This window comes from Rhinoraja longicauda, chromosome 14 (genome assembly GCF_053455715.1).
Source record: "Rhinoraja longicauda isolate Sanriku21f chromosome 14, sRhiLon1.1, whole genome shotgun sequence".
In the NCBI taxonomy this organism is placed as follows: Eukaryota; Metazoa; Chordata; class Chondrichthyes; order Rajiformes; family Arhynchobatidae; genus Rhinoraja; species Rhinoraja longicauda.
Window position 1 is genome coordinate 12,995,441 of NC_135966.1, and position 17,852 is coordinate 13,013,292.

At 40.7% G+C, this 17,852-nt stretch overlaps 1 protein-coding gene and 1 pseudogene across 1 annotated transcript in view; one reads left to right on the forward strand and one right to left on the reverse strand.

Annotated features, from left to right (window-relative positions):
- Window positions 1-13,527, forward strand: part of LOC144600063 (testican-1-like) — a 336,811-nt gene extending 323,284 nt beyond the window's left edge. The window contains exons 11-12 of the mRNA XM_078411433.1: window positions 3,931-4,068; window positions 6,151-13,527. Of these exons, the coding sequence (XP_078267559.1) occupies window positions 3,931-4,068; window positions 6,151-6,326 (314 nt within the window). The 3' untranslated portion in view covers window positions 6,327-13,527. The remainder of the gene's footprint in view (window positions 1-3,930; window positions 4,069-6,150) is intronic.
- LOC144599996 (G-protein coupled receptor 83-like) lies at window positions 10,386-10,985 on the reverse strand (annotated as a pseudogene).
- Window positions 13,528-17,852: the final 4,325 nt, after the last annotated feature.

Here is a 17,852-nt window from a genome sequence, read left to right on the forward strand (position 1 = left end):
GTGCCGGGCGACATTCTCCCTTCCACTCCCGCCTTGCCGCCATCCGTCACGTCAGTCTTGGGCTCCCTCCGGGAACGGGTGGGTTCTCTGGCTCCAGTCCCGACCTCCAGTCACGGAAGCACAGCAGTTCACGTTCCGTCGGAATTGCGGAGCTGTGATTTCGTGTTTCTTCGAAAAGATTGCCACCGCCCCCCTCTCCAGCCGGTTTACCAGGGCCCGTTCCAGGTGCTCAAAAGAGGGACTGTAACCTTCACCTTGCAGGTAGGAAATCGTCAGGAGCTTGTCTCAGTGTCCCGTCTCAAGCCGGCCCATTTGGACCAGGATCTCCCCGTGTCGGTGGCTCAGCCGCCGCGCCGGGGCCGGCCTGTGGCTGCTCGACTGGTCCCGCCAGCGGCGCCCAGTTTACCACCTCTTGGGCCTCCGCCGCCTATGGTTGGGTCCGGGCTGCCGTTGTTGATCAAGTGCCCCCCGTCACCTACACCCTCCGCTCCAGTGGACCCCCCATAGCCTCCAGCGGCGGCGTCCACCCCGCCTCCTGTCACGCTGGGGGTATCGGTTTCCCCCCTCCGTACACGTTCTGGGCGGGAGGTTCGGCCGCCCGTGAGGTATGGTTTCGAGGGTTCTGGGGGGGGTCATGTAGGGACATAGGAATTGGTCAGGTAATAGAACCCTCGGATTGGTTTACGGTCACGGGGTGAGGGAGCGTGAGGTATTTAAAGGCTTGGCGCCAAACTGCAGATAAGGATTAGATTAGTGAGAGAAGTTAGTGTTAGTCCAGAAAGAAGTATGTAGCGTTTGTCACGGGTTTTATACTAATAAAGTATTTGGATTATACCACTCGTCTGGACTCACTACAACACAAACAATCTCCCAGATGAACTGGAGGACAGTGGATCTAGGGGGGTAGAGGAACTGAAAGAAATATTCATTAGGCGAGAAATAGTATTGGGTAGACTAATGGGACTGAAGAATGATAATCCCCTGGGCCTGATGGTCTGCATCCCAGGGTCCTCAGGGAGGTGGCTCTAGAAATAGTGGACACATTGGTGATCATTTTCCAATGTTCAATAGATTCAGGATCAGTTCCTGTGGATTGGAGGATAGCTAATGTTATCCCACTTTTCAAGAAAGGAGCGAGAGAGAGAAAACGGGGAATTACAGACCAGTTCGCCTGACTTCGGTGGTGCGAAAGATGCTGGAGTCAATTATTAAAGAAGTAATAACGGTGCATTTGGATAGCAGTAAAAGGATAAGTCCAAGTCAGCATGGATTTATGAAAGGGAAATCATGCTTGACTAATCTTCTGGACTTTTTTGAGGATGTGACAAGTAAAATGGATGAAGGGGAGCCAGTGGATAGTGTATCTAGACTTTCAGAAAGGATTTGATAAGGTCCCGCACAGGAGATTGGTGACTAAAATTAGAGCACATGGTATTGGGGGTAGGGTGTTGACATGGATAGAAAATTGGTTGGCAGACAGGAAGCAAAGAGTAGGAGTAAACGGGTCCTTCTCAGAATGGCAGGCAGTTGCGAGTGGAGTGCCGCAAGGCTCGGTGTTGGGGCCGCACCTGTTTACCATATATATTAATGATTTAGAAGAGGGAATTAGAAGCAACACTAGCAAGTTTGCGGATGACACAAAGCTGGGTGGCAGTGTAAACTGTGAAGAGGATGTTCGGAGGTTGCACGGTGACCTGGACAGGTTGAGTGAGTGGGCAGATGTGTGGCAGATGCAGTATAATATAGATAAATGTGAGGTTATCCACTTTGGCGGCAAAAACAAGGAGGCAGATTATTATCTCAATGGAGTTAGGCAAGGGGGAGATGCAGCGAGACCTGGGTGTCCTTGTACACCAGTCACTGAAAGTTGGCATGCAGGTACAGCAGGCCAATGGGATGTGGCCTTTATAACAAGAGGATTTCAGTATGGGAGTAAAGAGGTTCTTCTGCAGTTGTATAGGGCCCAGGTAAGACCACATCTGGAGTATTGTGTACAGTTTTGGTCTCCTAATTTGAGGAAGGACATCCTTGTAATTGAGGCAGTGCAGTGTAGGTTCACGAGATTAATCCCTGGGATGGCGGGACTGTCATGAGGAAAGATTGAAAAGACTAGGCTTGTATTCACTGGAGTTTAGAAGGATGAGAGGGGATCTTACAGAAACATAAAATTATAAAAGGACTGGACAAGCTAGATGCAGGAAAAATGTTCCCAATGTTGGGCGAGTCCAGAACCAGGAGCCACAGTCTTAGAATAAAGGGGAGGCCATATATATCTGAAGTGAGAAAAAGCTTTTTCACCCAGAGAGTTGTGAATTTGTGGAATTCTCTGCCACAGAGGGCAGTGGAAGCCAAATCACTGGATGGATTTAAGAGAGAGTTAGATAGAGCTCTAGGGGCTAGTGGAATCAAGGGATATGTGGAGAAGGCAGGCACAGGTTATTGATTGGGAACGATCAGCCATGATCACAATGAATGGCGGTGCTGGCTCAAAGGGCCGAATGGCCTCCTCCTGCACCTATTTTCTATGTTTCTACAATCTGTGGTGAATCTGCTTCACAGAAATATTGCAAATGGGTTTAATTTCTACAATCTGGTAGTTTTGTTGGACGGAAGGAGTCCATCAGATTAGTGTATGGTGACTTGACATATACATCATCTGGGCATCTCCTTAGTTGTTCAAAACTTGAAGGCAGAAAGGATCCATTAATCTTAGCATCCCAGGGTTAGGGAAACTGCATTTGATTAGGTTTCCCTCATCACGAAGTTTTTGAAATACAAGTAACCACCAAAAAATAAAGGACATGATACAGACTGATATTTGCTGAACGACTCAGATACCTGAATGGTATCTTGGCAACCTACAACTGATGCCATTATGAGTCAATACCCTTGGGGGGAAAAAGGAATTGAAAACTTATTCCACTTTCGCATCCACTCCCTACCCACTGGGAGCATTAACCTACAAACGCACACATCTTTGGGATGCAGGAGGAAACTAGAACATCGGGAAGAAAACCACATGGGCACAGGGAAAGCGTGCAATCTTCACACAGACAGGCTCCAAGGTGAGGATTCATTGAAAAATTGAAGTAATTAATTGTTAAATCACCATTTAACGAAACAACATAAAACTTACCTAACAATATTTAAGATAGCATATGTTCCTTCAGTCCTCTCCTGAATGAACTCCTCCAACCAACTATTATTCTTTGATTCAATATTTAGCAATATCTATTTTGCCAGATAAAACTTTCTCTGTTAAATCACAGCTGTCATGAAAACTCTGTCCTCTCAATTAATCCTCCTTCCAAAGTCTTACATCCACTTAAATGTACCCTGGTTACTCCCTTGTCATGTGGAGTACTCTTTTGCCAATCTCATCAAGGACAGAGAGAGTCTATTGATCTTTGTCAGAGTCTGCGTTCAAAGTCCTTTTCTAATAGCTCTCCTGCACAGTCCATCCTCAGGCCACTTCACTGGTAATTCCATTCGTGGACTGCCTCGTGCAGGCGATCATTCATCAGCTTTTCATTCTGCGATATATCTTTATGCTCTTCATTTTGATCAATTTCTCACGCCTGGCAATCAATCTCGCTTCTCCCCAGCAAGGCAGTGAGAAATGTGTCATTATATGAAACCTGAAGTAAAAATAGCTACACGGTCTTCAGAAATTGTAAACTAAACATTAGTAACACTAGAGATAGACACAAAATGCTGGAGTAACTCAGTGGGACAGCCAGCATCTCTGGATAGCAGGAATGGGTGATGTTTCAGGTCGAGACCCTTCTTCAGACTGAAGGGTCGTGACCCAAAACATCACCCATTCCTTCTATCCAGCATTTTGTGTCTATCTTCTGTGTGAACCAGCATCAGCAGATCCTTCCTACACATTAGTAACACTATTTTCTTGTTGTTTGTGATTAAATTTAGGTATTTATATACCGAGATGCACCGAGGATGGGTATTACAAACCAATTCAATGCCGCAGCAGCACAGGGCAGTGCTGGTGTGTCGACAGATATGGAAATGAAATAGCAGGCTCACGGATACAAGGGACTCCTATCTGTGGTAAGACTAACCAAAGTAAAGTGGGTGTCTTCGTTGGGCTGTTTCCATGAGCTAACAAAGGAACGAGGTGCTCTTCAAATATTTTGCCAGCCGCAGGTCAGAAAGCAATCTGTGAGATGAATCTTTTGACCATGATGAGATTTATCACCTTCCTACAAAGTCAGAATTCTCATTGATCAGATCTGGATGGGATGACTCACTGAGCTCAATTCACTGATTTTAGTCACACGCTTTGAAGAACAATTTTATGAGAGGGACGGAGTAACTAAAATATGATTCATTATTAAAAGCAGGCCAAATCTCATGGTGTGAACTTGGATAGAAAACTTAAGAGAATCACGAGAAGCACAGAATCTCTAGAATGTGAGCAACCATGTTTTTAAAAAAGATCATATGCCTCTATGGCAGTTATTTAATGATGTGTTTGTTGTTGCTGATAGTAAAGACATACACTGTATGTGTCTCCAATATTTTTTAACTAAGGTCTGCACTTTTCAAAGGGAGTGGATGTAATTTTGTTTTTAGTTTAGAGATACAGCACAGAAACAAGCCCTTCCCCACAGATTCCATGCCTACCAGCGATCCCCACACACTAACACTATCGTACACACACTAGGGACAATTTAACCAAGCCAATTAGCCTACACACCTGTATGTCTTTGTGGTGTGGGAGGAAACCGGAGCACCCGGAGAAAACCCACACAGGTCACAGGGAAATCATACAAACTCTGTACAGACAGCACCCATCATCAGGATCGAACCGGTGTTCTGGCGCTGTAAGGCAGCAACGCCACCCTGCCGCCTATGCAGCATTAGGTTGCTTTTATCAATTTTATTAAGCATTCCTCCACTCCTTTTTGAAAGCCCAGAAAGTAGTGGATCACCAAAAAAAAAGAAAACAGCTGGATTTAATATTACAAGTAACATATAGTGGGAGAGATGGGTGTGCACAGCGATTGGTGGGGGGGATATTACTTGAAATTGGAGAATGCATTTGTTCATATCGTTGGCTTTTAAGCTACCCAAGTGGAATACGAGGTGCTGACAAAACAGAAGGTGGTTGCACTTGTAAACTGACCCCACAACAGGTTTATGATGATATTGCTACAGTTACAAGGAAATGTTTTACAGATCACATCGAAAGGAAGGAAATTCTTACAATGCAACATTGGTAGTGAGCTTACCAAGCAAATTTCTAATAGGCTCTGACCTGAAGGTAGTTTGGGCCTCTTTGCCTTGGACCAACAGGTCTCTTTTAGCCTTTGAGAAGCCGAGTTTGTGCAAGCATTCTCTCCTATTTCTTGTTGGAAGAGACAAAGGAAATTCAAGAACTTTTCTTGTTATCCTATGTCTGAAGGCTTTACCTCTAAATGGGACATGGGGTTAGGGGTTTTGATTATGTAAGAGTTCTTCACCAACATTTTGTGTCACTGTTTGGATGAACATGTAGATATAAGAGTAATCAAAGCAGTGATACGAGACTCACCTTGACACAGTTTAGCAATTGTTCTCACCCCTGGAGGCAACCATCCCCTGGCAAGCTCCTCTGTGGTCCTAGCAGGTGTCCTCCCCCACAGTCCATCACATGCATCTGGGACAGACAAAACACTTCTGCAGGTATCTGTTTCAGTTGGAAAGATTTCATTGGATCTCTGTGAACTCCCTCTGCCCCACATCAGTACACAGTGTGTCAGTTGTTTGATTGTTTTACTCTTTGTTACTTTCTGAATATTTCCTTTCAGCTGACTACAATGTTGAAAACTATTAGCATTAAAGATCAAGTGCTGGAGGAACTCAACGGGTCAGACAACATATGGGAAAGGAATGGGAAAGTGTCGTTTTTGGTCAGGACCCTTCTTCAGACTGGGTCTTGACCCAAATTGTCACCTGCCCATTCGTTCCCTATATGTTGCTTGACCTGCTGAGTTCCTCCAGCACATTGTGTTCTTTTCAAGATTTCAGCATCTGCAGTCTCTTGTGTCTCTACTATTAAACATTCCAGGTTGATGCAAAACTCATGTTGATGTCTATACTATATAAAAGGGATTTGTTTGAGTTGAGGATTTATTCTTTTACTTTCAGAAGAAGATCAGGAGACCTCTGGTGACTTTGGCAGTGGTGGGCTCCATGTTTTGACTGATGACCAGGAAGATGATAAAGAAACTCAAAAGGAAGAGAAAGTACCAGAGGGTGGCAGCAATGAAGATGATGAAGATAGTGAAGATGACAAAGATGATGACATTGGCTATATTTGGTAGTTGTATTTATTGCATTGCTACCCAGAACTGTCATATTTTGCACACTGCCCTAATTCATTCTTACCTCAGTTTGTTCACAATACTGAGAATATGTTGCATCTGAGATAAAACTAAACAAAAATAACTTGTAGATATAAAATGTTGATCTAACTGGGACCATTTAGTACAACTGTTGAGCATGCTCGGTAGCAAACTCCATTTTGACATGTGTACCTCCACAAAAGAATGTTAATGTTCAGAAAAGTTATTATTCAGATTTACAGCAGGATTCCTAAAAATGAGCAGTACAATGAAATCCATTCACATTAAATAATCTGTAACATTCAATGTTTTTAAAATAATTTAAACTTAAACTATGGAGCTTTCTTAACATCAATTCTTAGGCAGAAAAAGATAATCTCAAAAAGATAATAAACAAAAACTAATTTATCTTAACTGGAATATTTTACTTGCGTTATTAAAAATTCTTTACATCTGTTCCATTTAAGCATGAAACCCCGTCATTAACCTCACCACTACAGCCAGGACCCTGTAGAGTCACTTTGAGCTGAAACAGTGAATGGCACAATATATATATTATATATATATATATATATATATATATATAGCAGCCATACTATGTGTGTACCAACTGAATTTTCCCACATAAAAGCATATTTTGGCAATGCTTTCTAATGACAATGAGAGTTTGGTGTCGCTATTAAAGTCACAAATGATAACAATGATCTTTCAGCAACTGCATGATAAAAATGTAGGATATTGCCCCCAATTTTGGAAGGAATAATTTTAAAGCTATTTACTTGGGCAGGGCTAAGAATCGCTGCTGAAGACTTAAAAAGAAGAATTCTATCTCCCGGCCCAGTAATAGAGGCCTACATATCATTTTGTACTATCCTAATTATATTACTGGAGCCACATTATTGGAATTCTATCTGCTCCATCCCATGTAAAAGGCATGTAAACAGAGCTCATTGAAAAAGAAAATGTAATTAAAATCTGCTTCTCCTGTGAGGATACCTTCTACATTATGTGCAAAAGGGGCAAGTGCTTGGGTGAGCATGTAATGATAAATTAGAAAACTTTTATTCCTTGATATTGTTCTCTCTACCTCCTGACTGTGTCTCTGAAAGAAGAAACACTAGTAATTTTATGCCTGAGCAATTGTTTATCTTCATAATTTTTTCTGTATCTTTTATGCTGAAAATTGAAAGTGTCAGGCATCAAGAAATACATTGAAATAATAAATAATTAGAATCTCAACATTCCATAGATGGCACAAAGATTCCCAGATTCTCTCCACCACCGATTTCCCAACACCCTTGGTTCCACAGCCTTGCCATATTATTCCTTTTGCCAGATCAACAGAGATCACGTAATGATGATACAATAGATCTCGGACTCACTAATTATACCCATCCGGTGTCTCTTAAAGCACCAGGGATTGCTAGATACTTAAATAAAACAAATACAAAATGCAAAACTTGCATTTCCTGCACAGTCAGCTATGGGTAACGGTTAACATGCTGCCCTCAGACGTCCTGATGATGGTCAGATCCTGCAGTGGCTGCCTGTGGGGCTGCATTCCTGGCAGGACTACCAAGCCTACCCCCACCGACCTGAGATTTGCCAAATCTGCCAAAAATGTGGTAGGGTGGGCAGGCCTCCGAGAGGAGTCCAATGGTACAGAACGGCCCACCTAGGCCACTGGCTTTGGAGGTCAGCAATGGGAATGGTTCCGCCGACATAGGGGGTAGGCCGGGCCATCGTTCCAGAGCCTCGGCCGCAGGGGGCGAATTCAACCTGCTGATTGGAAACACGGCTGCAGAAGTCCCAATGAGGTTGAGATCGACCGTCTCACCCGGCCTAAGTGCCCCATTTTCAGGGGGGTGGGGGCATTTATGCTCTCATAATTTTGTCCAGATTAAAGGAGGAGCCAGACCATCAGTTGCCGGAGTATCGGTGGTGTACCTGTAATACTCATCCGTTTGTCATGCTGCAGCATGGTGTTCAATGACATTGTGTGCCTTCTTCTCTGGCAGGATAAACGTAGGCTAATTGGCTTCTGCAGTCAGACAGGCTCAGGACTCATGAAACAGATATTAATTGGGATGTTTATGTGGCCATTTACCTGGAATCTGACACGTAACATTTTTTATCCTTCATTAATGGATTGTGGAGATTGCTGGCAAGGTCAAAAGTTAATACCCATCTCGGGCTATCTTGAACAGCTGCAGAATGCAGGGTATTCTGGCAAGTGACTGCTTCAGGGACTACAAGGCCACAGTGACATGTGATATCCTGAGAAGCAATGTTAAACTTGCTCCAGGGAATGCCTGATTCAGCTGGCAACTCTTTTGGAAAGCAAAACAAAAAATGCTTCCCAGCTCAGTAAAACTGACACTGCATGGGCTTTCTTGAAGCTATACAGTTCTCATTTACAGCCACTGCTTCCCATGTAATCAACAGCTTCTTCTGACGGATCCTTCCATTCTCCAACCAGTGCTCCGTCAGTCACCGGAAAATGAGACGCTCATCCCTTCTGTGCTTACACTGCACACCACGGCTTTTCTTTGCTCAGTCACACTGTAAACTTTAAGTAAACACATTGCAGCCTCTCCATGCCCTAGTTTCAAATTATCCTGGCTTCTCTAGTGCTGCCTGTCTTGGCTCCAGCAGATTGGATAAGCGTCCTCCGATTTTTGCTGGCACACACTTTATTCTAGAGTAATGCACAGCAGCAGACACCCAGGATTTTCCAAGACACTGAGTTTAACGAGTTGAAGTCAGAGATTAGATTCAGCTTGCACTGACCTTTTGACTTGATTAATAAATTATTGCAAGATATAATGCAAGGAATTTTATCTAAAAAAATCTCCTTTCAAGGGGTAAAAACTTGCATTGTTGAATAAGCTCAGTCTTATAGAATTGACTGTTAATTAATACTAACTTCATGAAAGATGTTTGGTGATCGTTTGGGTTGAGGGAAGAGTTTTGCTGGCAGTTGTACACTAAACTGCTGGTATTTACCTTTGGAAATGTCAGCAAAGTCTGATCTTCTAAGAAATGTGGAAGTTTCATATTTACTAATCAAGATCTGCTGCCTTTTTCCTGCCAGAGTTCTGTTTTGGCCTCCACAAGGAATTTTAGAATTCTGTCTTCGGATGCACACTTCAAAATTTCAAAGGTAGTTTTACAGCTGCAAAGAAAAGAGAACATGGAACAGTTCAGCATAGGAAAAAGCCCTTCGACCCACTGTTAGCTGTGCTGAACATAATGCCAAGACCAACTCTCATTTGCCTGCATATAATCGAAATCCCTCCATTCCCTGCATGTCTATGTGCCTATCCAGAAGTCTCTTAAATGTCACTATTGTATCTGCCTCCACCACCACCAGCAGCGCGTACCTGCCTCACCACCGACTGTGTAAAAAACTTGATCTGCACATCTCTATAAATCTTCGCTCCTCTCACCTTAAAATTATGCCCTCTCATAAGGTCATAAGTAATAGAAGCAGAGTTAGGCCATTCAGCCCATCAAGTCTACTACATTCAATCATGGCTGATCTATCTCTCCCTCCTAACCCCATTCTCGTACCTTCTCCCCATAACCCCTGACACCCGTCATCTTTGAGATTTGGGACGAAATAGGAGCATCTAGGGGGAGACTGGAACACCCAGGAGAGTATTAATGCGGACACAAAAAGTCCCCAGAGATAGCACCTAATGGTACTACCAACAATAACTTCTTATCCTGTCTCCCCTTAACATACGTCCACTTCAGTGTAGGTCGTTGGTTGGTAAGAATGCTAGATTCCCCTTCCTCCTCCCTAGGCAATGCCAATTAATCTTCATTTGCACATTGATGAATGTTTTGGAGTAATGTAAGTTGTCACATTTAAGATATTTGATTAAAAATTACTTTCAATAATGCTGACCTGTTTTATAAAACTTTAAAATATTCTGCACAATAGCACTGTGATAGATCAATTCTTTAGAACTAGATATTACACTACACTACTTTCTTGTAAGATGATGATAGAAAACGGCAGGTCTCTCATTTTTAGCTCATCTTTATTATTGGCTCAACTGATGAAATATCTGTCTTTCCTGATTGGATGTTACTGTTTGAGCGAAGACCTTGTGGATCTTGTCTCTTCTTGCAGTAACTCTGTTCTGGCCCTGCTACCTGTAAGAAGGGGGCATAGAAGGGAGGATATGCTCCTGCACTCCACATTCTTTTCTGAATATATTGAAGAGAGACTTAAGTTCTAAATGAAAACTCTCATTTAGCCAGCAGTAGATGAATGGGTTATAGCAAGTGCTGCTCAAGCACAAACCAGTGGAAAGCAAAATAAAGAGCATTGTTGGTACAAATTATTTGACTAGATACGAGGACAACATAACAGTTCAGTGGAAACCAACAGACAGCAACCAGCATCAGCATTTTAATCATCTTTTTATTTTTCCATCGATGTGCAAAATATTGCTCTGTTGTCACATCTCTGATTGCATTGCGAAGCCATAACTTCTTGGCAACAGAGGTGTAGGTGATAGCGATGATTAAAAGGGGTAGCACATACAACATAATAAATGTGGCCAAATCCAGGTACTTCCAGAACATATCCACTGGCTCGGGAAAATTTGGGACACACAAACTCATTGATATTTCCATTCCAAGAAAAAAAGGTTCTGACTGTCCACCCTATCTATGCCTCTCAGTTTCTATACTTCTTTCAGGTCTCTCCTAACCTCTGGAGTTCCAGAGAAAACAATGCAAATCTGTCCAACCTCTCCTTGTACTTAATCCCCTCTAATTCAGACATCATTCCGGTAAACCTCCTCTGAACCCTTTCCAAAGTTTCCACATCCTTCCTGTAATGGGGCGACCAGAACTGCAATCTTAATTTTCTGGATCAACCTACCATGGGGGACGTTATCAAATGCCTTATTAGAAAGGTGAAAATATGTTCCCCCACATTTTGCTACAAACACTAAATATTTTATGTGATTTTAAACACATTTTTCATAGCTTATAAATGACAGTGACAGGGTCTAAGGAATTGATGCACTTCAATGTTAAAAACTAGATTCTGACTTCTGTATCTTCCCCTTTGTTCTATCTATAGTACAGGTTTAACTGATTGTATGTATCTCTTCATAGTATATCTGATCTCTTTGAAAAGCATTTCAATGTGCTTGTGACAATGATAAACCTAAACATGAGCCCATGTCTTAAACTGGATTAATGGCATACCTGATATAAAAAGTAGGTAAAAATTGATATTTATTTTCATTCAGATAATCATTCTTTAGCTATAATAATTTACAAATTTGTGCATGGAAATATTATGCATCAAAAAAAATTCATGTTGTGCAGCATGAACCTTAAATATGATTTTAAGCAAGCTCCATTATTAAAATACTAACAATGTGTGTCCGAGTTAACACTCAAGCAAGATTAAGGGCCTGGAAGATGAAATACAAATTGTATATTGCCTTTTCTTGCTGTAACTTGGTGAGACCATGTCTCAGTTCTGTGCATTATTTAACAAATTGTACTTCATACTGTGATAGGAAAAGCAGTGAAGATGCTCATTGAACAATAAATCTGAAGGCATGTTTGATGTTTACTCATGTGATTACAAATTCTCCTTAAATTATGAAACATTTATTTCTTTATAGAATAAATGCTATGTCCAACATTGTGAAAAATGTCAATCAAATGGAGCAATTTCCTACAATTCAAAAATAGTAAATACACATTTTTAAATTCTCAAGTACGTGTAAAACTGATCAATACACTGCTTCTATCTAAAAATTACTTGAATGTTGAAATCAATCACCTCAATATTTTAGCAGGCTGATTATAAAGAAACTGAACTAATGTATCAGTTTCAGAAGCAGCGGATAATAAAATTTAAACACTCACTCCGTCTCAGCAGAGTGCTTAACATTAAATACTTTTCACTGATGTAAATGGAAGAAATTGATATGTGTTAATTATTTACTTGCCGTTTTTCTTTTATTCTGATGCAGCTTTTCAAATGATTTGCATTTTAGATCTCCACTTTAAAGTTTGAATATATGTCTGTGATGTTGGTGTTAAGTATTTATCCTGGTTATAAGGCTGAAATTGTCTATGGAGATTGGTTGTTTGTTAGTTATACAGTTTTGGTTGCATCTAGTAGGCATATAATTTTTCATGTGGAAACCTCCATGGATGCTTTAATGCAGTCTGTCTAAGCTATGTTAGACTAGAAAAATCACCACCTCAAACCCAAGTTATTCTCTTCCATTTCATGCCACTAATTTTGGTGAATGTCTTTGCTTTGTGTTGCAGTCGTAATGTTACAAGTTTCTCTAAAAAGCAGTTTTCTTTAAATGGTATATAACTAGTTAAGTGATGGTACTAATCAGGACGAGATGGCGATAATGTGGTTTAATCTTAAATTCAGTGACTCATTTTGGTACTGGGCTAGCAATGCCTCGTAAAAGAATAACAATGTGCAGGAAGAGACTGCAGATGCTGGTTTACACCGAAGATAGACACAAAATGCTGGAGTAACTCGGCAGAACAGGCAGCTTCTTTGAAAAGTTACCCATTCCTTCGCTCCAGAGATGCTGCCTGTCCCGCCGAGTTACTCCAGCATTGTGTCTATAAAAGAATAATAATCCTGCTTAAAGGGGAAGGAAATACCTGTTGGTTCCTCTGCATGCTATAAGCATCCACCATGCTAGCCCTATGTGTTGCATCACTGAAGGCTTTTGTGATATGGGACCATGACCTTGGCCATGCCACCAATCTTCCCGAAGAATTAGCCTTGGTCAAAATATCAAGGAAAAATAATACAGATAAGTCTTGCTGACAATCAAATTCGCTCTGCAGCAGCAATACAACTGGCCACAATTATTTTCTCAGTATTTTACAGTTGGAAAGACAACGTTCTTTATTTCCAAGTCTGAACTCGGGATGATTTTTAAATTCTATGTTCTGCTTTTATTATTTGTCTCAAGTGTCCTAGATGTTGGATAGACTATTATGCTGAATATTTTTTTGTTATTCTATATTCAGTACAAAAATGTCTGGTTGACTGGTATGCCATCTCATAAATACAGTTAATCATCTTGCCAATTAACCCTGTTGATTAACAGGGTTTTGTTTTATTGATTGTTTGAAATAAATCACAGTACATCATTATCTCTTACTATGATTTCATTTGATTTTTTTCTGGTCAATTGAATTGTGCAAGTATAGCCTTATTTCTTTCCAGTTAGATCCAAGGAATATATTAAGAAAAACATGTTGGGGAGAAGCTAATTTAGATTAGTTTAGAGATACAGAGCGGACACAGGCTCTTCAGCCCACTGAGTCCGCACTGACCAGCGATCCCCGCACATCAACACTATCGTACACACACTAGGAACAATTTACAATTATACCAAGTCAAATAACCTACAAACCTGCACGCCTTTGGAATGTGGGAGGAAACCAGAGGAAACAGTCAGAGGGAGAATGTACAAACTCCGCTCAGACAGCACCCGTAGTCAGGATCAAACCCAAGTCTCTTGTATGGCAGCAACTCTACTACTGCGCCACTCCAAATTAGTATTATCTACTCCAAATGTACCCTTACACCACAACCCCCTGCACCAAGTAAAATTTACTGCGATACTTCAGTCTGACACTGGACTGCAGACCCAAAAGAATGGCAGAGTTTGAACTGCCCTTCCAACGTGACATTAAAGTGCTACAGGAAGTCCCGAATTCCATTCTGCACTGCTCAAAGAGAACCAAAGAGGTTTTTTTAAACAAAGGTCACACAATTTGATAAATTGGCCATTTACATTGCTGTGTAAAAAATTAAGTGTCATCATTGTCAACCTAAAGTTGACTGCGAATAACTAAGAGATTCCAGGTAGATATTCCAGGTACAAGATAGTCACTTTTTTATTTTGTTCACAGTCCAAAAGATGATCATTGATCGTTGCCTCGCAATCAACACTTTAAATGAGCACTTTAAATCAGCACTAAAAAATTATTCACAAAGCCTTATCAGGCTGCACTGTTTAACAGTGACACAATTTCATATCATGTCTTTACTTCTGCTTCCCCTGCATGTGCAAATCTGACAGCCAGAACCATCTGCTGACAACAGGCTTTCTATCAAATGTTGGTTTTTGATGACTTGAGTCTGTTGATGCATTCTTTGGGCTTCAGTAAATCCATTATTAATTGGCACTCAAATGCTATTTTTCCAAGATGGTAATTATCTGCTGTAGCTTAGCTTTCAAGTTGAGATAATTAATCTTGCTACCACTGGCTCAGTCTACGTTGAACATTTGTAAACCCTAGATATATATATTTTTAAATCCTCAAAGGCTTCCTGTAGGATTATGCACACCCATTTCCTGACATTAAGTCAGAATTTCTGGAAACCCTTGCATTTGGTACTCAAAATGACAACATATTATTTCTCTCACAATAATCGACCTGAAAAGGTTTCACGTCAAACGACAAATCACATCTATTATGTTCTGCATAACTAAATGATGCACACTGACATTCTTAGATATTCGGCAACTAATGACCTACTGAGGAACAGAAAATATGGAACAATTGGAGAAAGAGGGATTGATCAGAAAGAAATTGAGTATGATATCTGTGCTAAAATGAAACCTAATCTTAGGTTGTCCTTATTTTAATTTAGTCTTGGGAAGCTGGTGGCAAAGACTTTCAATTTTTACATTTCTGAAACCGCCTTCCAGAAAGTATAAACACCAGTATCAATGCCGATTGCCCACTTGTGATGCTCATCTCCTAAAATCATAGAACATAACAGTACAGCACAGAACCAGGCCCGTCAGCACACAATATCCGTGTTGAATATGATGCCCAGTTAAACTAATCACCTCTGCCTGCACATGATCCATATCCCTCCAATCTCTGCCTATCCATGTAGCTGTATAAAAAGCCCCTTAGATACCACCATAGTATTTGCCTCCAGCACCACCCCTGGCAGCGCGTTCCAGGCACACACCACTGTCCGGGTACAAAACTTATCCGCACATTTCCTTTATACTTTTCCCCTCTCACCTTAAACCTATGCCCTCTGGTCTTTAATATTTCCATCCGGAGAAAAAAGGTTCCAACTGTCCACCCTGTCAATGCCTTTCATAATTTTATATACTTAGTTCTTCCGGCACTCCAGAGAAAAGAGCCAGGTTTGTCCAACCTCTCCTTAGAGCTAATACTCTCTAATCCAGGAATCAGTCTGGTAAACCTGTTCTGCGTCCTTTCCAAAGCCTCCACATCCTTCATGTATTGGGGCAACAAGTGCACACAATCATGTTAATTACATTCTCCACAAGCTTCATTGCAGCTTATGAAGAGTTTATCACCAGCTTTGTAACTAGTTTTTAAAGGAGGTATTGATCCCTTCTTTGATGATGCTAAATAAACGATTCCTCCATATAACCCTGAAATCCTGTCGATAAATCCGAAGCACATTATGGACCCGTCTTAGGATAATGACAACAATATAATGGAAAGCTTTCATCTTTAGTCAGATACTGTCAGCATCTAACACCTTGGAACAGATTTGATCATTATCTTGATATCCAAGAGAAAGATTAAACCAATGTTTCAGTAATCGATGTTCATTATGTGGTCGGTACAAGAATTCAAATAATAATTTAGCATTAAATATTTAAGATTTATTTAACCAGTACATAGTATTGAAAATGCACTCGTCTTCCATTTTCCTATCTATAAACTTACAAGGAATTTATTAAAACCATAATTGCTCTGAATTCAATTTGAATTCATTACCATATAACTCAGTGGAATCTAATCAATTTTGCAAATTTTCCATCTAAAGCAAATTTTCCAAAATGTTACATCTACTATGCTTTTCTGATATAGTTTTTAAACACTAGGCTATTGTAAAATGAACCATTCAAAAAACTGCAATTAATTAACTTTACTTGTGTCAGAATAATGCTTCTGAAATCCATTTTCCAGGAAAAAAAGCTTACAGTTCAAGGCATGAAATATGATTGCTATCATTTTGTTAGCACCTAACAATTCATTCTTTGTTCAATATTGTCAAGCTGCTGATGTAATATAACACGATATGCATTTATTGTCTAGCTTAGAGGGCTGTCAATGCTCAGCTACTAACCAAAGTTAAATTGTGATCATTAGATTTCTTAGAGACAAATGGGATTAGTTGATACGATCGTCAGGCAGGAAAATGAACGAGGCACAGGATTAGCCTTGATCTTATTGACAGAACAAATTGTTTCATTCAGGCTTATTCTGGATCTCATTTCTTTAGTGCAAGTTCCCAAAGAGTTTATTGTGATTAATTTGTCTTAAGTTCCAAACATTTAGGATGATACATTTTAACCTAACAGCCATGATGCAATATACAACAACTGAGACCCTCAGACTATCTTTAATCATACTTTACCTTGCACTAAACGTTGTTCACTTTATCATGTCTCTGTACACTGGGGACGGCTCAATTGTAACCACGTCTAGTCTTTCCGCTGCCTGGTTAGCATGCAACAAAAAAGCTTTTCACTATACCTCGGTACACGTGACAATAAATTTTAAACTAAACTACATGAGGAGAGACCGTTGTTTCAGAGTCACAATTTCTATGAAACTGCATGAGAATTTTAAAGTGGGAGAAATTCTTGCTTATGGTAGCTCTGCAGGTTTATTACTGGAGAGCACTTTTCTCAGAGCTAGATTGTGAGAATACATTTACAAATGTTATTAGATTACAAAAATAACAGTATTAGTGTTGGCATTAGTTTACTAATGTCGTGTACTGAGATGCAACGAAAAGCTGTTTGTGGGCTATCCAGTCAAATCATACCACACACGTATAATAAGCCATACACAAGTACAACAGGTAATGCAAAGAAAAAAACATCAGCCTGCAGATGATAGTGTTACAGCAATGTAGCATTACTGCTACAGAGCAAAGGTGCAAGGTCCACAATGAGGTAGGTTGAAAGTTCTGCGACTACACCCTAGCTCATGAGAGGACAGTCATTGTCTGATAACAGCAGGTAAGAGGTTATTCTTAAATCTGGTGGTATGTGCTTTAAAAATGTTGTATCCTCTGCCCAATACGAGGAGAAAAAGGGAAAGACCGGTCGGTGTGAAAAGGTCTGCGATTACGTTGGCTGCTTTCCCGAGGCAGTGCAAAATGTAGATGGAGTCGATGGTGGGGAGGCTGGTCTGTGTGATGGACTGGTTTACATTCACAACACTGCAATTTCTTGCTGTCTTGAGCAGAGCTGTTGCCAAACGATTATGTCAATGAATACAACAACAAATAGTCAGGAGAGTTCAGTACCACTTCTTTTCCCTATTAAGCATGACAGTATGTCCACGTTTTCTGCTGAGAAACTGCTAAACATTGTACCTGCGCCAAACAAGCACATTCTAGAATGGAAGCCCAGAACTTTACAAAGTGGTGCTCACTGATAATTTCTCAATTCCATTCCATCA